Source organism: Vombatus ursinus, unplaced genomic scaffold, assembly GCF_900497805.2.
Source record: "Vombatus ursinus unplaced genomic scaffold, bare-nosed wombat genome assembly UNPS02014822.1, whole genome shotgun sequence".
Classification (NCBI taxonomy): Eukaryota; Metazoa; Chordata; class Mammalia; order Diprotodontia; family Vombatidae; genus Vombatus; species Vombatus ursinus.
This window is the reverse complement of record NW_020954600.1, coordinates 16,171,908-16,195,719: the sequence shown is the minus strand read 5'-3', so window position 1 is coordinate 16,195,719 and position 23,812 is coordinate 16,171,908. Positions and strand designations below refer to the sequence as shown.

The 23,812-nt window shown below is 36.9% G+C and overlaps 2 protein-coding genes across 7 annotated transcripts in view; one reads left to right on the top strand and one right to left on the bottom strand.

Annotated features, from left to right (window-relative positions):
• DNAJC24 (DnaJ heat shock protein family (Hsp40) member C24) overlaps positions 1–3,950 on the top strand; it is a 65,851-nt gene extending 61,901 nt beyond the window's left edge. For both annotated transcript variants that reach the window (XM_027837780.1, XM_027837781.1), the window contains 2 exons: positions 795–863; positions 2,050–3,950. In XM_027837780.1, coding sequence (XP_027693581.1) covers positions 795–863; positions 2,050–2,180 — 200 coding nt within the window. In that variant the 3' untranslated portion in view covers positions 2,181–3,950. The remainder of the gene's footprint in view (positions 1–794; positions 864–2,049) is intronic.
• Positions 3,951–4,040: 90 nt separating this feature from the next.
• The window catches only part of IMMP1L (inner mitochondrial membrane peptidase subunit 1), a 95,377-nt gene continuing 75,605 nt past the window's right edge, over positions 4,041–23,812 (bottom strand). For all 5 annotated transcript variants that reach the window (XM_027837777.1, XM_027837774.1, XM_027837776.1 and 2 more), the window contains 2 exons: positions 5,417–5,527; positions 4,041–4,218 (listed from right to left, as the gene is read on the bottom strand). In XM_027837777.1, the coding sequence (XP_027693578.1) occupies positions 4,150–4,218; positions 5,417–5,527 (180 nt within the window). In that variant the 3' untranslated portion in view covers positions 4,041–4,149. The remainder of the gene's footprint in view (positions 4,219–5,416; positions 5,528–23,812) is intronic.

Sequence of the window (23,812 nt, the reverse complement as noted above, 5' to 3'; positions counted from 1 at the left end):
CCCCCCCCCCCCCCCCCCCCCCCCCCCCCCCGCCTCTGGTCCTCTGTGTGCCCTGCTGGAGCTCCCTCCACTCTGCTGGGACTGAGGTGGAATTCCAAGGTGACTTGGAGACATGGGAGCAAGTGGGACCAGTGCTGTGACTTTGCCGAACTGTGACTCATTGAGCAGCAGAATATTCAGAAGTGATTCTCCTCCCACTAGTCTTTGATGTACTCTTCTTAGCTGTTGATTAGGACATGTCACTTCAAACATTACACCCAGGCACACAGGTGAAGTGACAAGTCAGTCAGTCATTAGGTGTTCATTAAGCACATCCTGTGTGCCAAGCTAAACTAGGCTCAGAAGATACAAACAAGAAACCACCACTGGCCTCAAGGAGCTTACATTCTGTTGGGGGAAGCATGTATGCTTAAAAAATATTGACAAAGTAAATACTATGTAATTATGTGATTCCTGGGAGGAGGAAGGGGCAGGGCTAGAGGGGACATCAGTTGATTTTCATAGGATACGTGTGCCTTTGATTTTCATAGGATACGTGTGCCTTTAAAATTGTATGACTCTTCTGGTGCAGCCATCTGTTGAAATAGATTTTTGATGTATTGGTAGATTTTAGTTTATTACAAGTGGGGATAGGCTTATCTTTCAGCAGAAAACAAGATAGCTTAACGTTTTGATAGTGGGTCTTTATTCATATAAAATTGGGGTGCATTCCTTAAATTTGCTGATTAGAATTCTGGTGCTAGGGGTTGTTTGATATCTTTCTTGCATCATCACATCTGGCTCTTGTTTTGCAGAAGATGATCTAAGAACTGTGGGACCAGTAGATGCTCAAATATATCTTGAAGACATGTTATGGAATAAAGGTTGGAAGGCATTCTGACTTTTCCCTCCTTTTGTTAGATTCTTTTAAGGTCGTGGTAGTTGATCCAATTGATTATTATTTTGCTTTGATTTCAAAAATATCCTAGCTTATTTTCCAGAACTGGAATGTTTTGTTTCTAATTAAGCTCTTGCAGTAGGGGCTTGTTTGAAATTTAGTGTGCAGTGATATTGCTTGGTTTCTGTTTTATGGATTTGATATTTTTTTCTCTTATTAAATGTCACTTGCAATAACTTTTTCCCCCTGCTGTGGTAGTTGTATTTATTTCCATTGTCTGCATAAAATAGCAAGTGAAAGGAATTTTAACTTCTTAAACAATTGTTGACGACAGTTGAAATAAATTATTACTGGATTTTTGTGCCAATTTATATTTTCTTAACCCCTTTGGAGATTTTCAGGGTTGCCATTGAGTTTGGGTAACTACATCTGATGTTTCATTCCCTACTTCTTACTAGGGTTTGTTACTTTTGTTTTACTTTGTTCATGCTCGGGTTTTTTTTTTTTTCTTTTTTAATATCTTTTTTGTCAGTCTGTTTGTTCCTGGTCCATCATGCCATTTGGGCAGTTATATTTTTTAACCTCTTTACTTGGAATTTCTATGATTTTTGCTTTTCAGTTCTGCAAACATTCCTTATGTGCCTTTTAAACTGTCACAGATAGCTGTGGATGTTTAAGTTGTAATACCATGTAACATTTTTTTTTTTAATGCCACAACTTTACTTAACAGATTTCACACGGACAGATAGCAAGAACATTTTGTTTTGTACACTTTATATTTGCATATTGCAATTATCTGTCTGTACTTCAGTCTTATTGCCCTTCCTGGAAGGGACGGCCCCCATCCAGACTGATTGATCTCCCCTAGTGCTCAGCATAGTGCTTTGTGTGCCAGGTCCTTAAAACAGTGACTCTGTTTATCTCATTTACATCACACCATACACTGAGATAGAAGATCAGGATTCTTACAAAGAAAAATTTTCAGGATCCGGATATATTGATTCTCACCTTTTTGCCTGAATTCTGGGCCACTTTTTTCAGATCATTTTTAATGAAACTTTTCTTTTCTTCCCTTAACTAATGTGTGATGGTAGACAACACTAATGTTATGTTTAAAAGTCTATGTAAGCATTTAAAACACCTTTTTTATTTTGGCTTTTTTTTTTAAATAGATGATCAGTGTTTTACTCTCAGTTGCCGATGTGGTGGAAAATACTGTGTTTCCAAGGATGAAGCTGAAGAAGTGAACCTGATCTGTTGTGATACGTGTTCACTAATTATAGAAATTGTTCAGCACAGCTGAGATTGTTCAGTACATAGAACTGTAAAACTCTTATGTTCAGTCACGTTGGGGAGGCAGAGGCTTTGTCCGTTGGAGAAAACATCGATTTCAAGTAGAGCTGAGAAAAGAAGTGGGAGTCCTTTTGTCCATTGGAAATGCTGCTGAAAAACGTCAACTCAAATACTGTTTTCAGAGTTTGCCAAGAAAATGTAAAATTGGCAAGCAGAGCCCACCCCCTGTATCAACAAAACATGAATTTAGTTACTTGGTGAATTCCCATACTTAGAATGTTGGGGCCTCATTTTGTTGTCTCTCCTCCATGAGTGGAAGACGTTTTCTTCCAAGAGCACAGAAATAAATGCAAGCAGTGGGTCTCAGCGAGTCTCATGGTTGGGGCTTTGCTCTGTGAATCCGTCTGTACCACTGATCTAGAACTTCCCTCTGCTTAACTCACAGGGCAATTATAGGGATTAATGAAGTGGAACCAGATATCCTACTAGGGGAAGCTCTATATTCTTCGTGTAGAAACATTTTGTAAATACAACTTGACCCCAGTTGTCTCTGATTTTGAAGATCTGATTAATGAAGCAGCATAGTGTGGCAGAAAGGACACTAGACTCAGATCATAAGAACTCAGGCGGCTTTTACGAGATCTGTGGCCAGTTACTTACTGTCTCTGAGCCTGTTTCCTTATTTGTAAAGAGCTTAGCATCAGCACAGTGCTTGGCTCGTAGTAATCTTTCTAATGTGGATGCTTATTCCCTTCCTTTCCCCATATGGACAATACCATCTACCTTACCTAAAAAAGTGGTGTTTGTTTTTTTTTTATTTATTTTAAGATTAAATGTGACAAAGTACATGAAAGAACTTTTAAAACTGCAAATCACTATAAATGTGAGGTATTTTATTAATAATATCCATCCCTGCCGTTGTGGAAAAAAAGAAACCGGCATAAGCTGCAGCGTGAGCAATTTGGGTTAGTTATAAGAATAGAATGAGATCCTAACTATATATAAAGTTAAGCAAAGGGTTTGTTGGTTGGTTTTTCCCTTCCTTAGGATGGGGAAACAATCATCTGTAGTCAGGAACCAAGCACGGCTTTATAACGATATAGTATAGAGAACTAGTCCAATCATGCAATTTAGGTAATGGCTATTTATGGTTTCAATAAATCATTTTAAATAGGATTTTTTTTAAAATTATAAAAACATAGCATTCCTGACTATTTCTGAATTTGGAATACAATGTTATTGGTATCTTGAAACCAATATTTTCCTGTCCTATTTCTTACTTTATAATTGTAAATTTCATAGATGTCACCGTAACCATTAAGCAGTTTTATATTTCTATATATTTAGTGTTCTGTGTGTAACACAGGTCAGATCTCATTTTGGAGAATCCCAAAAGATTGCTGAAATTCTTTGTTCTTTTTGTTGAATAAATGGGCCAAACCTAGAACTTGGCAGTCTTTATTATGGGAAGTTTCTGTTGCAGCCAGATTTGACCTGTAATTAAAAATAAGTGGTCACCACCCTCATGGTTAGTGTAGCCAAACCAAAGCATAATTGAGAAGGAAGAATAGAATTTCTTTGGCTGAGTCTATAAAACACAAAGTCCAACTGAAAGTAAAAGAACTAAATCAGTGATCCAAATATCTAGCTATTTAGGTCATACAAAATACCAGGATGGTGTTAATCTTTTCTTCTTTTAAATCTACAATTTTTACTTTTGGGGCAGGGAGGGGTGGGGTGGAAGAGAGAGGAGAAAGAGAGTGAGGAGAGGAGAAGAGAGACAGAAGGGAGAGGAGAGTGTGTGTTGTGTGTGTAAAGCTTCAGTAATAGATTGGACTACCTTCTGTTTCACTCCTATTTGAAAATAAAATTGAATATAAAATATTTTATTTATAAATACATGGTTTCAGTGACTTAGTAAAAATGTTTCTTTAAGAACACGATGCTATAATGAAGTGATTTGGTTGGCTAAATGCTGATTACTCATCAGAAAATCTGTGGCCATTGGGACTATCACGTAGAAATCCAAAATCATTCAGAGGCCAAATCTGTAAAACGAAATATAGTTCAAAATAGTTAATATTATACTTTTCTACGATGTTAAAGAAATATATTATGTATTTTCATTCATTCTTTTTCTTGTATCCTACCACTAAATCTGTTTTTGCCTCATTTTTTCCATCAAAAAATAAAGTTACATTGATAATCTTTAAGGAAAATAACTCATTTTGGTTTCCTGAATCCATTTTACCATAACTATTTTTAAAAAACATCCAAAGAAAAAATTCCAGTTAAAACCCATGTTTCAAGGCTCTATGCTACATGTGAAATTAGGTTTACATATCTTTTATCTTTGATTCCATCATCAAGTGAGATATAATGGAAAATCATGGGCTTAAAGTAATCTGGGTTTTAGACAGTTGGGTATAGTATCCCTTTCCTTGTGAATATTCCTCAAATGTTCTGCCATTTAAGAGTTATTTTTGGGATCAGCCCTGCCCCAAGTAAGCATGTCTATTTTTCTCACACACATCACCCACCCATGATATAAATAAGAATAATGGCTTCTTCTTTCTAGATTCAGTAATGACCAAAACTCTTAGCAGAGCTATGCTTGTGTTCTTCCTTTTTTAGGTTTTTTTATGTTTAGTCAGCCAGGACCACACCTGCCATAAGGAGTCCTATTTGAATAAAAATTGCTTTTCTATAAAAGTAGATAACATATGCAAGAGAAGAACATTTCACAAGATCCATGATTTCCTGAATATTGATACTCCCTCCACTAACATCATAACCCCTTCAAGTCTTCGTAGATTGTCTTCATGAGCTTAGAATGCATTTCTAAAATAAATAGCTCTAGGAGGGAAAAGCAATTTGCTAAAATGCTGTCCTTTTGTGATTTAAATTAAAGCTTGCTTCAGGGCGGTAGATTCAACTTCATTATTCACTACACTACACTAAGGTGACTTTTGTTTAACTACAAAAAAATTCTTATGAATAATTACAGGGATATTGGGAGGAATCAGGTTGTTCAATGCACATTAGCTGTCCTAGGGTGGGCCACAGTAAAGACCACTCACCAGTTCTGGCCAATAGGTTTGCATGCTCCCTGAAAAGCCATGGTGCTACTTTTGATGTCAAGTAGCTTTAATGAAAAAAAAAATGCTTAAAGATTAACCACTCCAGTGAGTTTTTTTTTTCTTCCAAGCTCAAAAAGTAACCAGTGTTTTAAATAGCAAATTATACCTTTAAGCAAATACGTCCTCTGATTAGTCCATATGGAATAGGCCCATAGTACCTAGAATCTGTAGAATTCTGGAGATTATCACCCTCCAGCCAAACATGACCTCTTGGTACCTAGGGTTAAAGACAAGGTAACCCCACCCCCAAAAAAAACATTATATTAAAAAGTAAATAGCATCCTAAAGCAATTTTTGGTAAAAGACATACAATTTATATCACTTAAGCCATAAGTCCCCTAAATTTGCTACATGTTAAAATTAGTTTTTGATAAAATAAGATGGATTGGGGTTCAGTTAAAATAAATCCTTATATATTTTCTGTCACACATCCCTAAAACATTGGTTTGTTACATCAAACCCTGAAATGAAATTATAAAAGGTTTCAGCAATGTGACAGGGTCATTAATTTAATAGATTTCAAAAGAGGTCATTAAAATGTTGACTGAAAATGTGCCCTCCTATCGAAGTAACAGCATGAATGGGGCAGCCACATACTCATCAACGTCCTGGGGCCAGTACCAAGGATAGACCTATTAAGAGGCCCATGATGAACTAAATGGTAATTGATTGTGACATCAATTACCATTAATCTCATCATTTTATAAGACTGGGCTTGTCAAAGTTCTAATTAAGATCACAGTTCCTTCTGTGTTCAGGAAGGATCTGCAACACATTATATTGCAATAATGACCATCACAAACAGCTTTAATACATAAAATTTGTGAAATTAATGATGGTGGCCTGACATTATATAACAAAAACCTTTTATTTCCTATATGTCCTTTGCATTGACTGTTACACACTGCAGGCCTGTTTCTCAAAGAAATCAATGACAAAAGAAAAGAAAGTCAGCCAGTGAACAAATCAGCAGAGAAAATAATTGAGCACATAGAATATGTAGTAACTTCTAAAAATGTCTGTTATGCAGAAATGAAACACTTCAGCATTAATAACTGTTAACTAAGCTTCTATAAAAGGGAATCACTACACATAACAATCTTCCAAGTTATTGTATGTACTTGACTATAGCCTTTAGCAAAGAAACAAACTGGCTAGATGTAATTTAATTTTCTCAGAAAGGAATTTTGTTTTATGAGCAAAACAAAAAGGTTACCCAGCAACAATTAGTACTCTGATTAGGCTTTTACTTAATGAATAAGATACAGGTATGTCCCACCTAATGTTGGTAATTGGCTCCTCAGCATTTCAAGGGACAGCTAATTCATAGGCATATAAGCAGTGAGAAGTCAAACAGTATTAGTGAGGTTTTATGACTTATGGTGGGGTTTGGCTATGAAGTATTAACCATCTTCTTATAACATTACATTGGCACTGGTCTAGACAGTCTAACCAGGGGAAGAGAAGAGATGGTATATACCTGGATGAAAAAAAAAATTCCACGTCAGGCCCCCCAAATTCCAAAATATATCAAAGATGTTGTTCAGTTGTTTCAGTGGTGTTGGGTTATTTGTGACCCCATTTCGGGTTTTCTTGGCAAAGCTATTGGAGTGGTTTGGCATTTCCTTCTCCAGCCATTTTACAGATAAGGAAACTTGAGGCAAATAGGGTTAAGTGACTTGCTCAGAGTCACACAGCCAGTAAGAGTCTGAGGCCAAATTTGAACTCAGGCCTTTCTGCCTCCAGGCCTAGCACTCTATGCCCTGTGCCAGCTAGCTGCTCATACAAAGATGACTTTACATCAAAGATCAATGCGTATAATTTTAATTTGCCACTTCATACATAGCAACCACATAAAGATATAAAAATTGTTGCAAACATTCACGTTGAATCTTTCCATTCAGCAGCTATGTGAATGTAATCAGAAAAAGCAAATAGGTTTCCTAAAAAAAGATATCAAATAACAAGTATCAAGTAACAAGATCATAACGTGGCTTTTCAGTTTTCTTATTAAAACCATTTCTATGAGTAGGTTCATACACACAAGGGCAACACAAGACTGTATCTGCTCAAGCAGAAAAACGAATACCTTGAGTAGCTATTCAGGTCAGACAAAGGAGGAAAGAACTAGATGAGTTTGTGAAAAACATCTGGATTGGAAAAAACTTTTTAAAGATGAAACACCTTTAGTGCATTGATTCCTACCATATTCCTTGTAGTGCATATTTTCATATCTTAGAAACAAGTGACAGGTTTTAAAAAATTCCATTTTAGAAGTTACAGACACTAACAAAAGCCAAAAGACACAATGTAATTTCACAGCAATGTTAGGAGAATTCAGGCACAAACAAGATTCAATAAAGTCTTCCTATTTCCACTCCCAAGGCTGAAATGATCCCTGTGGGTCTATCTCAGTTTCACTGTCTCAGGCCTCCCCAATCTCTAGACCCTGATTGCTCTGAAATCCTGGGGCATTGGTAAATGCCGCTCTCTTCCTACTGTTCTGTATTGTTTTTTTAACCGTGTGGTCTTCCTTTCGTCTTCCCAATGAGGCAGGTTCCTTGAGGGCAGGGATTGTATCTTAAACTTCAATTATTTCTCCCATAAGACCTATCACAAGGTGGGAAACAACAGAAACTCAATACTTCCTAAATGTTCAGTTAACCAGGATGCAAAAGATAGTTACAAGAAGCATCCTATAGTCCTTGGCCTCTAGTAATTCTTTATATTGGGGTAATGATTCTGTTTGACCACTATGAAGTTTTTACTGGTAGTAAGTAAGCCCACTGCCTGGCACAGAGAGTAGGCCTTTACTAAGTATTGTTGGTTGAAGGTGATGATAAACAATCATCAATACCTGAAGCTAGTGCTCTGAACGTTCCTGCTACATGTATGGATATACATCAATATATAAATAAATCTAGGCTATACTTTGATTATAGCCCAGGAAAAATACATGAATTAAAAATACTCCACCATTAATTATGCTCACTCTCAGAATTCCAGATCTGATGCAGCTTCAGCAGGACAAGTATCACTTAACTCTTTTACACTAAGATGTAAATGGGCAATATGATTAGCTATCTCCAAGAGGTTTACATTAATGAGAAAATGGTCTTATGCCAAAGCATAGAATTTCAAATATAAAGAAGAAGGTTTCACCAAATGAAAAATGGTCAAAAGATACGATCAGGCAGTTTTCAGAGGAAGAAATTAAAGCTATCTATAGTCATATGAAAAAATGCTCTAAATCACTATTGATTAGAGAAATGCAAATCAAAACAGCTCTGAGGTACCACATCATACCTATCAGATTGGCTAACATGACAAAACAGGAAAATTATAACTGTTGGAGAAGATGTGGAAAAATTGGAACACTAATGCATTGTTGGTGGAGTTGTGTAATGATCCAACTATTCTGGAGGTCCATTTGGAACTATGCCCAAAGGGCTATCAAAATGTGCATACTGGTATCTTTGACCCAGCAATAGCACTCCCAGGGCTGCATCCCAAAGGATACAGGATAAAAGCAGGAAAAGGACCCACATGTACAAAATTATTTATAGCAGCTTTTTTTGTGGTGGCAAAGAATTGGAAATTGAGGGGATGCCCATCAACTGGGGAATGGCTGAACAAGTTGTGGTACATGAATGTAATGGACTACTGTTGTGCTATAAGAAATGATGAGCAGGCAGACTTCAGAAAAACCCGGAAAGACTTACACAAACTGATGCTGAGTGAAATGTGAAGAACCAGGAGAACATTATACACAGTGACAACCACATTGTGCAATGACTGACTTTGATAGACTTGACTCTTTTCAGCAATGCAAGGATCTAAGACAACTCCAAAAGACTCATGATGGAAAATGCCATCCACATCCAGAGAAAGAACTGTGGAGTCTGAATGCAGATGGAAGCACACTATCTGCTCTCCTTTTCTTTTGTTGTTTTTAATTGCTTCATTCTTGTGGTTCCTCTCCTCAATTCTAATTCTTTACATCATGACTAATGGGAAAATATGCTTAATATGAATGTATAAGTGGAGCCTATATCAGATTGCACCGCATCTTGGGGAGGGGGGAGGAGACAGAGAGGAAGAAAATTTTAAATTCAAAATCTTATGGAAGTGAATGTTAAAAACTAAAAATAAAAAAATTAATTACTAAAAAAAAAAAAGGCAGCTAGGGCGCAGGGGTTGAACAGGAGACTTGGGACAAAGTTGTAAAAAGGGAACCTTGCTGCTTACTAATAAGTTACTTTCTGGCACAATACTGACTCTGAACCATACTCCAACTAACACAATTACAATAAAATTGGAGAATAAATAATAGTAACTGATTCTGGTTAATAGACTATTTAAATTAACATTTGATATAACAATTCCATTACTACAAAAGAAGATGGATGGTCCCTGAAATTCTTTTATAGAACACTAGGTCTTTTTAGAAAGTAAAACCTAAATCTGACCTTATCTGAGATCAGAGACCCCTAATGAGCAAAGACCCTAGAGAGCAAAGCAAGAAATGGGCTAAAAAATGCTTTCCCCACCTCGACACTGACCTGCAACCACTGAAAAACAAAGTGCCACATCTGCACTATCTATCCATAGGTAGTGGATAAGCTCCTGGGCTACCACTGGATTCAAACTGTCCTATAACTAAAAAAAGCAAAATTCATGTCTCTAGTATTCTGACATTTTATAGAAACAGTACATGTAAAATAGACAATAATGAAAAGAGGTTAGAGAAAAATTTCATTTGCTCAGAAGATATACTTTGTATCATCTTTCCAACTAAGAGTTTGGATAGGATCATAGATTTAGGGCTAGAAAGAATCTGAAAGGTCATCTAACCCAACTCTTTCATTGCGTAGATGAAGAAGCTGAGACCCAGAGGGGTCCAGTGATTTCCCAGGGTTATAGAGTAAGAAGAAGCGGCAGAGACAAGACAAGACTAAGTTGTACTTCCCAGAGGCCATTAAGAGGCAATTAAGTACTGGGCCTGAAAGCAGGAGGACCCGAGTTCAAACCCAGCCTCAGACATTAGCTGTGTGACCTTGGGCTTATCCTTTGTTTGCCTCAGTGTCCTCTTTTATTTATTTATTTTTTTTTAGGCAGTTGGGCTTAAGTGACTTGCCCAGGGTCACACAGCTAGTAAGTGTCAAGTGTTTGGTCTGAGGCCGCATTTGAACTCAGGTCCTCCTGCCTTCAGGGCCGGTGCTCTATCCACTTGGCCACCTAGCTGCCCCTGCCTCAGTCTCCTCAACTGTAAAATAGGGATCATAATAGCACTTACCTCTCAGAGTTGCTATGACAATCAAATAAGATAATAATTTGTAAAATGCTTAGCACAGTGCCTGGCACCTAGTAGGTGCTATATAGCACTAGCTACTATTAATATTCCCACTGCACCAGACCACCAGTAAATCCTGTTTTGTTTTGTTTTTTGTTTTTTTTTTGTAACAAAGGCTTCATCATGGAGTTTTACAGATGGAAGGGGTTGGGAGTCATCTCATCTAACCACAATTGATTAATATATGAATGCCTTGCACAAAATCTCAACTAGTTGTAACTGTCTTTCGAAAGATGAAGATATACCAACTTGAAAAAATATATCTGTCCAATAAATGTTTTCTTTTAAGAGCAAGGTATCCTTGTATTTTCTTCAGCACTTTGTACATGAGTGCTTAATAACCTTGTTGAATTAAAAATCAAATTTCCCATCCAATTCCATGGTTTTTTTTTTTATTTTCTCCAAAAGAGAAACAGAAGTGCTTTCCTAAAGAATAAAACTCTTAAGACTTACATTAGCTCACCTTTCATACTTTCCCTTGTGAACCTGCCCTGCCAATGTGCAAGAAAGAGTATGAATATATGTTTTCACTGAGTGCCAAGTAGAATCTTTTTTGGAGTGGTTCAAATTGGAACTTTCCTAAGGTCTCAGGTATTCCAATCACCATCAGGGATATCAAAGTTTTAAAACGTTAAAAGAACCCTAAATCATTCCTCTTTTTCCTTTTCAGGTTGGAGGCTTCCTTCCTGAGCTATGATAAAACCTAATCTCAGAGCTGGACAAAAGAAAAAAGTCTCTAGTTCTCAGCTATACTTACTGAGGTCTAGTTAAGTGCCTCCTACTTTGGTACAAGCAACAAATGTAATTGCCTCATGGCCTGCGGGTGTCCACTGAACAAAAGGAGCTTTTGTGAACAAACCCACAGGTGTTACCTTTCTTGATTCAACTGAAATCTGATGAAAGAGTCCACAATATCAAATAACACACTTACTAAGCTATAATCAAACTTATTTATTTGATTAAGCAAAGAACATCTAATTAAGGAAAAAGTTCTGACCTAAGAGTAGGATAGTTCTATTTTAGACCTGAACTTAAAAAGTCTTGCAACATAATGTTAAAAGTGATTGTATTTTAATTAACCCTTTATCCACCTCCAAGTTGTACATACTGGAACCAATACCGAGTAATGATTTTTATGGGTGCCAGATGTTAATTATGTTGGGACAGTTTTAAGTATTTTTTCTGAAACATATACTATCTTGTCCATAATGAAAAAGGCAGCATATGCAAAGTTACCCCTGAATTTCATGTTGTTCTTAAAAGCCAAAACTCCATGTGATTTTTTTTTAAACCAAATTCCAAGGAATCAACATCAACTCAGGGGCTTCAACTGGATTTACTACTGAACCATTAGACAAATGTAAATATAGCATAATCACTCCTTCTCCAAAGATAACATAGCAGTTACATGGAGTAAATATTTAAGAAATAATCTGAGACCAAACTTTTAAAAAAAATTACAAACTGCTTTTTTAAAAAAAATATTACTTTAAAAGTCAAAAGTATGACTTTTTCAGCAGCAGTTAATAAAGCCACAAAAACCGTGAGTCAATACTTTAATGTTAAGAGTTTATCTTTCTTATAATTACTAATAAAATGCTATGTAAATAGGGAGACTTACAGAGAAGGAAGCACTAAATTCACTGAAATACAATAGATTATAAGAGCTTCTTGGAACTAGGGAGTAAGAAAAAGGTTAAAAAAAAAGATAGAGGGTAGACTTTCAGAGTTTTCAGTATCTCTGGAAGTAATCTCTCAGAACAGTTTCACCCTCTGGCTCCTTCCCACTATTTGTCCACCTATAACTTTGGAGGAGTAGGGTCTGAGTTCCAATTTTTGTATCCTAGTACATGGCTTGAACATTGTAGGCTGTGAATGTTTGCTGAATCTTGGCAAGAGGCCCCATTGGGGAGTTACATCATTTGAGGTGATCTCAAATGCAATAATTAGAAGATGAATTCATTTCATTTTCAAGTCTCTGCTATGAAGCCAACTGATGCCTGGGCATTTAAAATGCAGAAGCCTTTTGGACCATACCACCCCCAGTTTTTCCCTGTTTCTATCCGGCCTCATGTAATATTACTGGCACAGGCTGCTGTGTTGTTCATGCCTGCTTCAGTTCATTATAACTGACTCTACTGAGTGTGAAGGGACCTAACCTTTACCTGATAACCTGGTAAATATGACCAGACAGGTATTCCAATAGGAACTGCAGGAGGCATCCTACCTAACCTGATAGTGATCTGCCATCAAATTCTCCCTGAGAGGATACAGAGCTTAGTCCAAAACTTGGATGGTTAGATCTGGTATTTTAGTTAATATGCCTGCCTACCTACCTGTAGCTCTTAGCCCCGCCACTGGGAAGGGTTAGATTACCTTTCTGGGCCCTTGACTGTGAATCTTATAGTGGGCTTGACTTTTTCAACTAGAGCCATAAAAGATCCTTACAACCTGTAATTAATTCAGTAAGTACCGCTAGTCTGCTGCTGCTGCACTAATTTTTCCTTTAAAAAAAAAGTCAGTTTTTGCTACTGTCTTAAACACATGGACTTTCTTTTTGGAATGACCTATGATTTAATCCCCATTGTGGGGATGTGTGAGGAAAATGCCCCCTCTACTGATTCAGGCTAACACTTGCTCAGAGCCTGGGACATGCATAGGTAAGACTTACCCAGGCACACTCAAGCCAGTGGTTTGCCCTGCAGTGATTAGGAGCTCCTGGATGGCAAGAACTGTTTTCATTTTTAATGGCTTTGTATGGGGGTGGGGAATCTGGCCTTAAGGCTACTTGTGGACTTCTAGGTCCTTAAGTGTGGCCTTTTGACTGAATCCACATGTGGCCTTAAGGCCACAGGTTCTTGACCCCTGGCTTTGTAGCTAGCATTTGGCACCCTTAATAAAGGTTGAGTAAAGTCTTAATAAAGGTTTACTGACTGAATGAAGTGGGACTTTACACCCATATGTTCTGGTCTCCAAGTGAGCTCTCTCTTCACTCCTCCCTGCTGCCTCTCATAGAAATACATATGATGGTCAGTTAGAATCTAAGTTAAAAACTATTTTTCCCAAAGTAGTCTGAATTAAACTGAAACTTGGAATAAAAGTGGTGCTAAATAACCAAATGGATTTAACTCAGTTTAGTTTTTGTGTTTAAAGCACCTTCTGAGGACAGTGGCAAAGACAATGTTGCTTTTCCCCTCCTTTAGTTTCTTTCACTTCTTAATTATTACCAATAACTAACTATTTCTGAAATATTAGGAGCTGAATGTTTTCTCAAGCTTTTCCTTCTGACGCGTGTTATTCTGGAAAGAACACTGCTTTGGAGCCAGAAGGCCTGTGTGCATACGGCCTGGTCTCTCTCTCAGTCTCAGGTTTCTCATCATTAAAAGGGAAATAATAATAGTTGTATGAACTACTTCACAGGACTATCGTGAGGAGAAAAGAGATCATGCGTGTAAAGCACCACACAAATGCAAGTGACGTGAGCAAGTGTCTATCTTGGTGTATCTTTCACCCCATATGCGCTTCCTATCTCTCAGTTCTCCCAACAAAGTTGGTTTTTCCATTAGACGTCCCCAGGCCTACCAGAAGCTCCTTTCTATGGCAATGAAGTATAGCCAGGACATGGCCACATATGTGGATGTTATGTGACGTTATTTCAATGGGAAATTTGACTGGCAGCTAGCATTAAAATTTTTTTCAAGCCTTTATGTAGGCAAATTTAGAATCATGAATTTTTTCTTCACTAAATTTTCAGTGAAGGATTAATTTTAATGGAATTAAAAGGGATGCGGGTGGCCAGTATACATCCTCAAAACTAGCTCCTGGAGGCTGGTAGATTGGTTTAGCTTAGAAATTCTGAGCTATAATAGGGAAAAAGCTGATTTGGTGTCCACACTGAGCATCAAAATTGTGAACCTGTAAGAGGAGGGAAAGAGTTAAAAAACTGTGCAGGCCATAGCTGGCCCAGAAATGGTTGCTACATTTCCAGCCCAGGTGAGATAGGGAGAGGAATAAATGAATAGATGAATGAATGAATGAATGAAAAGACAGATGAACAAACGAATGAATAAAAATTAAGAACAACAGAAGAGATAAATGTGGTGGGATGGATGCCTCAGGGGACTATTCCTAGTAATTAGATGAACATAGGAGATGGTATATTTTATACCGTTTTCTTCCTTCTATATTTTCTCTAAACCATCCAGCTTTCAGAACTCCAAGACATCACTCTTACAGGCTCAGTGACAACATGAATGAATGAGGGTAAGGGTCGAGCCCTACAAAATAGGCCTTTTTCACCCCGTCGAAGAGCTATCACACAAACAAAAAGAGTTTTCATTGTATCAGCAATGATTTAAAAGTAACTTAATCCTATTGCTTACTGTTTTAAATTAGCAAGTACAAGGATCAACCTCAGTGTTTGCAACAGGATATAAAAACACTTTAAAAAATCTTATGAATCCAGCATCTCTGTGCCCTATCCCACCCCAGCCACTAAAGCCTTTAAAAATCTTTCTTTCAAAAAACAAACAAACAAACAAACAAACAAAAAAAACAAAGCTAGCTGCAGCAGAAATTGATATGGAGTTGTTTGTCCTTCAATCTCGAAGAGGACCATGACATCAGGAAGATGATGCCATGACTTGCAAATGAATTGGATTTAAGCGAGGGGGGCTCTGCAAAGTCACCAGCCTCACATTCTCCTCCAGAGTCATCAGGGTCCAGTGGCCAGATATAGATCTGGACACCTGGAGATGGCCTAGGATGCAATGGGGTACCTTGGCCTTTTTAAGGCAAAGTCTTTCCTAGGTCTCAGTTTGAGGCAACACCCATTCAGCGATGAAGGCTAGGTAAGAAACGAGGTGAAGAATGGCCGTAAACAGCAGTGAAAGAACCAACTTATTTGTTATTCTGAGAAATAGTTCTTTGCAATTGGTGGTCAGGTAAGTTTTATATTCAACACAATGTAAGAGTAAGTTTCATTCAAAAGTACGTCCTAGCCCTTCCAAGGTGCTCCCTGAGTTCAGGATCCTTACAGGCCCTTCCTCTAAATGGGGTTCTAGTTTCCTGTAGTCCTCTGTATCTCTGTAAAACAGTTACACTTTCCACTTCTATTTCCTGGAAAAAAAAAATGGACTCATTGAAAAGTACTTCATCATTTTATGTAATTTAAAGTTGAATTCAGAAGGATGGAGCTATATTTTTAACTGGTATTATCCATTCTTCAAATTAATAAAAGCCACAACACACATACACAACCATAGCTTTTCGTCCTTTCAAACCTGATTCTGTTAGTCTTTCTCCTATACTGAATATCTCTATAGGATCTGGGTATTTAGTGCCAGAAAGAATTAAAATAAAAGGGAGTAAAGTGTCTGGCCTCCAGAAAGAAACTGAAGATTGATAGGACTTCTTGTGCTCAATCTAACAAATGTGTTGTGCTTTTCTAAAGGCCTGCACTATGTTCCCATGTTTCTCTTACAAAGATGGACAGACACTTCTCTTACTTGTGTTTTATTCATTAAAACAAAAGTCTTCTGTTCTAAATCCTTATGTTCTTTCTAGTGAAATACAGTTTTGTGGCAGATGACAGATGACATTTTTGAAAATGATGTATGATAGAGAAAGGATAAGTGAGGAATTTTTAAAAAGCCAGGCTGTTCTCCTAGGGCCAAGAGCATCAAAATACCATTTTGACTGGAAGATCATGAAAACACATTGCTGACATTGGGGAGGGAATCAAATTATCATTTTGGCAAAGAAATTATTTTTCCACCTGTGTTTTAAGCTTTTAAGGATACTTTTAAAAGCAAACTATTCTTTTATTAGTCTTCTGCACACTAATTAAGACTTGGGGATATACACCTATACTTACAATGCCTACTTATGAACTTCCACTATGCACCTAGAAGAGCAGGCATTAATGGTGCTTGACCAATGTCAATGCAATGATTTGCTTAAGTTCTTGTAACTAGTTTTCCTCCTGAAAACCTTTTGCTCTCTTCCTATCTTCAAATCCTCAGGTCTCTACAGGGAAATGCCCTTACAACGTCACAAAGGCTGTTCAGGCCCCCACATATCCCAAGGGTTTTGGATGAATAGCTGAAGTTTTGACTCAATCTGGAGTCAACTTGTAGGTGGAGGGAAAGGCCTCGTGGAAAAGGTGCTACTTAAGCTGAGGCTTGAAAGAAACCAGAGATTCTATGAGGGAGAGAAGAGGAGAAAATTATCATCTAGGCATGGAGAAGCCAGCACAGAGGCACAGAGCAGCTAAATGGAGTGTCATGTAAGTGGCACAGTAAGGGACCAGTTGGAATGGGCTGTAGATGGTGTAAATAGAAGTGTGACAAGGATGGAAAGGGCCAGGCTGTAGAGAATGTTAAATGTCAAACATCTGTTGATCACTTACCCTGTGACATTATCTACTCTTCTCCCTTCCACAGACACTAGTTAATAACTATGGAAAGATGGAATTTAGGTGCATCATATGAGGTGGTATTGTAAGTTTTTGTAAATTGTTTAAGAAGTACATTTTTTAACCTAGATTAAAAAGTGCTTTCAGGCTGCAATACTTTAGATTAGCATCACATCGACTCACTCTGCTGATAAGAAATTAATATTTTACACTCCCTCACAACTGGTTTTCAAGTCTTCATTCTTCATCTCTTTCTACTATGGTTTTAGTTACAGAATAGTTTAGTATAGTCAAAATTCAATTCTGTTTAAGATACAGTTTAGATCACAAAAAACTGGTTCACTGTCAGCTACAGGTGGTACCACAAAAACTTAATTTAGTGTCTGATTCCAAAAGATCTCTGAAAATATTCTACCTCCTCACTGGCTATTTTTCCAGCATACTCTGTGAAGGTTTATTTACCAGATTAAGAAGCCACATGACACTTGGAATATTTTTGATTTATTACTGACAGAGCTGGAACCTGGATTAAATGCTTACATTCAACAGCAATATTATAATTCCAATCCAATATGATTCCAATAATATAATCCCTCTCAGTAAATTACTTTTGGCTAAACCTCAAACAGCAGAGCTCTCAGAATACTAGATCTGTGAAAGGGAAAATGCAGACACTGTACATGGAATCCATAAGCTAATAGTAACCTTCCTTATTCTGCTGTCCCTGTTAACACTTCAACAACAGAAGGACTGAGTGGGCACACTTTCATGTTTGTGGTATATTTAAAGAATTCCAATTTTGGCAAAGCAAACTTTTTTTTTCAAAATTAATATTAACTTTATAATGTGTTTACATGGCATAAACAATATTCATTGGAACTAATAAAATATCACCACCAAAATAAAATATTTTATGCTACACATTACCAATATACTGCTTAGGATAACGTCAAATGATACTAAAAACGTTCAGTGCACATTAGAAATGCTTAGTATGTTGGACCAGATGATCCTTTAGAGTTAACATGAATTAGGATACTTCTCAGACTGGTGAACAATAAACCCCATTTATCTTCAAAATTGTGTTAGCTATAGGATGAAAAGCCCACATCATCTCTGCAGTGAACTTCACTTTAACACAAGGGTAAACATATTTTCCCAACATTAGCTGCAATCAAGGCATTAGCAGTATGTTATGATTGATTATCCTGGGATCTGTTGCTGAGAAATAGATCTCTATCCCAGGTTTTTATCACCACAGTTTGCAAAATGCCTGTTCTTTGTTTACAAACCCTAGTTTGTAATAAGTGACATTATTAGGTAGTTCTTCTGCTTAAATGACACAAGGATTTAGCATATCAGGGGGGTTATATAACATCTAAGCCCTTTCAGGCTGATGATTCCTCTCCTACTCAGAAGCACTTTCTCTGTTTGTAAATAGGAGCCAAGGTAGCAGAACATATGGTTCTTTTAGTGACTTTTAGCTAAAGTAAATGGCATTAAAACAAATAGAAGAACATTAGGATATCCACAATTTCCACTGTAATACTAACTACATATTAGGGGAGTACTAGTACAAATTGTATGAAAATACTATTTTCCAATCAAGACTGATGATATGGGCCAGTTTATAGTTTGTAAGTAAATGATAAAATTACTTCCTTAATCAAGTACCTGATTAACTACAAGGCATTTTCCTATTTCTGAGTTCTCATTTTAAGAATGGTATATACCAGCACAATTTGGAAGCATGATAATTTTTTAAATTCTGTGTTTTAAAGCTTCTGAAATAATTTTTAAAACTATTTGCAATAATTGGTTCTAACATATGGGAATACGCTGCACATCAACTTTCATTAAATATAAGAGGTCCATGCTTCCTTACACCTGGATATATGCAACCAAAGAGCACAGGGTGCCTTCTGGTTAACATTTTCATTCCAACATTCATGCCCCTGAGAGCAGTGCTAGTTTGTTGTTGTTGTTTTACACAGAATGGGAAGCTATCTTTTAATATTTACAAAAAAAAAAGGTATCTTCAATGTGGGGTGATCTCGTACAAGGTACTCTTTCCAACAGTGCAAATCACAAGTTAGCCCCTCCTTCTCGTGCCAATTTTTACCCATGTTTTCTCATAAACCCTCCATAGGGAAGGATATACACACCCACAGATGGATAGGTAATCACACACATATGGTATATGCAGCACATGTATCTATGTATATGCATTTAGCGTGTTCCAAAAATCTTAGGGGAAGGGAGTGAGCATTAAAATTGCCCCTATTGTGTGCCAATGAAGTTTAAAACTGCCCTATGATTTTAGGAAAATTTGGTGCGTGTGTGTGTGTGTGTGTGTGAGAGAGAGAGAGAGAGAGAGAGAGAGAGAGAGAGAGAGATGTAGTGCTTAACTCCGCCTGGCACTGTGCTGAGTGATTTACAAATATTATCTCATTTGACCCTCACAGCATATTTGATCCTGGGAAGTAGATGCAATTATCATCTTCATTTTACAGCTGAAGAAATTAAGGTAGACAGAGGGTAAGCAACTTGCTTAGAGTCATACTGCTAGTAAATGTCTGAAGCTGGATTTGAATTCAGGTCTTCCTGACTCCAGGAGGAGCAGAAGTCAGAGATGTCCTAGAGTAGTGCAGTCAGGTGAGAAATGAGGAAAGGTCTGAGCTGTGCTCCCTCCTTAAATGGAGGTTTGGCATTCATGGCCCACTATCCAATAGAGGGGCAAAAGGCAGTGATGAGGTCAAGTCCCAAGGCTGATGGGATCTTGCCAGATAATTTAGGCAGTGGTAAGTACCTTTGGGGAACACATAGCCTTGCTCTATATCACACTGACAATCAGAAAATAGTTGAAAAAAAATTTCTATTATTGTGTTGTAATTTGTTATTGTTGTTATCAAGGGATTTTATAGGATGTTAACACACACAGGAGATAATTCAGGGGTAAAATCTGAGATTGTATTTTGTTCTCTGGAACTGAAAAATTTTGTAAAATCAAAAAACATTAAACCGAGGGATCTTGTGCTCTTTACACATTTCAATCAACTGTGTGGCTACAAAGCTGTGCTTTATTATAGAAAATCATCTGTAAAAGCCTACTTGTTCCCTTTCCATATTTTCATTAAGGATACCCTTTTATATATCAATCTTTTCAGGACTTTTCATATAAACAGTAAAGAAGGAACATGGATTGGTGCTTATCATAATCCTTTTTTTTTGTACTAACACCATCCATGGTTATTTTAATTGTTCAGTATCTTCCTTCATTCTTCCTTTCATTCAGATATCTTGAAAATAGATCCCTCAATGCTTTCAAAACTATGTGTACCTGGTCGAGGTCAGATGCCCTTCCCATCTTCATCTTAAGTGCCATTTCTGCTTCCTCATAGAGAATCAGGTATTGAGGTGTTAAGAGCACAAATATCATGGTTCTACTATCATGATAATGAAAATAAAATGCCAAAGAAATTCTGGCACATTGTTCCACTGTCTTCTCATTTATTTGTTGCCCTCTTTCCATTTTTATCTATAAATTCTCTTGTGACTATTTGACTTAGCTGGGACCCATATAGACTTTCCTTTCTCCTTCACTTTTTTGCTCTTTTGTAAGGTAACACTGCTTGTAATCTTCCACAGTGATCTTCTGAAATGTTTTGCAAATGAGTTTCTATTCGAAATTATGCTCTTGGCTGCCATGTGTTAATGGTGACAAGAGGACCAAGTATTTGCCAGCTGAAATGGTTTGGGGACTCTTTTGGACTCCTTTTCGTGGCTTTTTTTTTAAACATCGGCTGAAGTTCGATGAGAAATGCTAATGATTACAACTGGGTTTTTCTACCCTCCCCACCCCCATCCACTCCCACTGAAGGTGTCAATAATTTATTTGACTAGATTAGAGCACTGAAATTGCATATTGTATGTTCATATCTTTATCCTTTGTCTAAATTTAGTGCTGTCAGCCATTTGTTTTAATCTGTCAGTCTGATTTCACACACAGAGCTAATTCTAAATGATCCCCACACAGGTAACTAATTATTACAATATAGCCAATTTCATTTTTAACAAATAAAAGGATTTTTTTTATTTTAAAAAGTGGCAGTCTAGGAATTTTTTTTATTTCATAAATGTAAAGATGTTTTTCTCTAACCATAAACTTCCACTGTTAAACCAGTAAGGGTAATGCTAGAATTTTTTTTTCTCCTCAATTCAAACAGACTCTCCATAATTATTTTCCTCAAGATATGGATTCCTGTATTATATAAACATCATACTTATGAAACTGAATACACAGGCAAACAAAAAAAAGTTTACTATTTTTGGATTTATAATCTGATTTTACATTTTATAGTTACTAAAAAAATGGATTTTATAATACTGAAGGTCTTATTATAGGGGCTATCTAGCTTAGGCTCCTATAACTAAATCCAAAGGAAGAAAAAAATAATAAAAACAACTTTGATTCTCTATTTCAAGAAATCACAAATGAGAACTTCCCAGATCTATTAGAATCAGGGAGCAAAGTAATGATAGGAAGAATCCTCTAATCATCTCTTGGAAGAAATGTATAAAGGAAAAGTCCCCAGACTGTAACAGTCAAAATCCAGAGCTTCTATGTCAAAGAAAAAAAATACCCCAAGCATCTAGAAAGAAAAACGTCAAGTGCCAAGGAACTAGAGTCAAGATCATCGCACAAGACCTAGAAGTTTCTATGCTAAATGAGAAGATATAGGCTCACACATTCAAGAATAATTTACTTTCAAAGTTGAGTATAATCCTAAAGAGGGAAAATTGATTTTTAATGAATAAGAGTATTTTTAAACATTCCCAATGAAAAGCTCAGTGCTGAGTAGGAATTTTGAAATACAAGTACAAGAGTCCAGAGAAATTCGGAAAGGTAAATTTATTTGAGCAGCTAGAAAGAGCTATATGGTGATATAAATATAACAATCTAATGGGGAGAAAAAAACAAGTGTTTTTTCAGATCCTAAATGTCTTCAAAGGGCATCAAGTGAATTAAAAAGAAAACTGATATCCTAGCGAAGGGTGGAGTGTTACTATTCTCAGCATTTGAAAAGGAGAAAGAAAAGGGGAGGATAAAAGGAATAAGTTGCTGGTAATTCTTATAAATAGGGTTTAAGAAAAGTATATAAACATGGAGGAAGGGTTGGGAGGAATGGCCCTCAGATGAACCTCACTCCTATCTGAAATGGACAAAGGAGAGTTAAACATGCAGAATGGGGTCAGGGAAGAGGTTGGGGGGTTAATGATGATGATGATGAAGAAGAGGAGGAGGTGAGAGAAAAATGCTAGGAGAGAATAATCACAAACAAAACAAACTTCCTGATCCTAAAAAGGGGGATATAAAGGGAAAAGAACTAGATTTAAGGGGGTGCCCATCAATTGAGGAATTACTGAACAAATTATGGTAATGAAAGTAATGGAATATTATTTTGCAATAATAAATAATAAAAGATTTTTCGGAGAATCTTAAGTATTATGGACTGATATAGAGAAATGAGCAGAATGAAAACAATTTATACAGACATCAAAGCAAAGCAACATCAAAAGATTTAAGAATTCTGATCAATGTAATGATGTATCCAGAGTATCTACAAAATCTGTTATCCATCTCCTGACAGAAAAGAACTAGATACAAGGTGCAAAGATATACTTTTATGGACATGGCTACTGAATGCATTTATTTTGCTCAATTATGCTTATTTGTTAAAAGGTTTTTCCCTCCTCCCTCTTTCTGTTTTTAATGGGAAGATGTAGGAAGGGGAGACAGTAGTTAGCAATAATGATGCAAAAAAAAAGAAAAGAAAGCCATTGTAATTTTTTTTTTTAATGCAAAGAAGAGAACAGGATGTTTGGAAGGAAATACAAACAGGATAGTTTTGAAAATAATGTGTAGAATTTAATACATACTTAAAAATAAGCAGTATGAAATTCAGTTTCATACAGAATCTTGGTTTTATCCTCTGCTTTGTGTATAAAAATACATTATTTTTCCTCTTCCTTCTCTCTTCCCTTCTTCCCATCACTCTCCCTTCTCCTCTTTGTCTCTCTCTCTCTCTCTCTTAAAAATGAAAAGAATAAAAAAAGGACAGTTTGCCCAGTTAGAGTCAGAACTAGTGCTCAAACCTCTATCTTCTGAATGAATGAATGAAAAAGCATTTATTAAGTGCTTTCAATTTGCTAAGCACAGGGAATACAAATATTAAAGCAAGGACAATCCTTATTTGAAGTGTCTTCAAGGAGCTTACATTCTAATGGGGAAACAACAAATTTAGAGGCATGGTAGCCAGGAAAGGATATTCTGGTTTGAAAAGTCAGAGGGAAGGGGAAGAGAACCATAAGGGAGTAGACTGTCACATCTTTATAGGAGCAATGACAGAACTGATTTGATTATGGTTCCAAAAGTAGAAAAGAGAGAAGCAGGAGAGAGCAGGGGAGATGCTCTGGGAAAGAAGTGACATCTGGCTGGAACTAGTCCTGGCTCCAGAACAAGTGTTCAATCCACTACACTACCTCCCCTTTCCATAAGGATCACCCTGGACTAGAGCCCCAAAGGCCCTCTCTAGAGAAGGTACCACTGGGCCCTGGATGGTTCACAGCTATTAAGTACCAGAGTCAAAAGGGCTTCGAGTTTCTGGAGTACAAGGATATGGGCAGGTAGCATTCTGACGGTCAGGGAGCACCAACCAGAGCACACAGGAAGT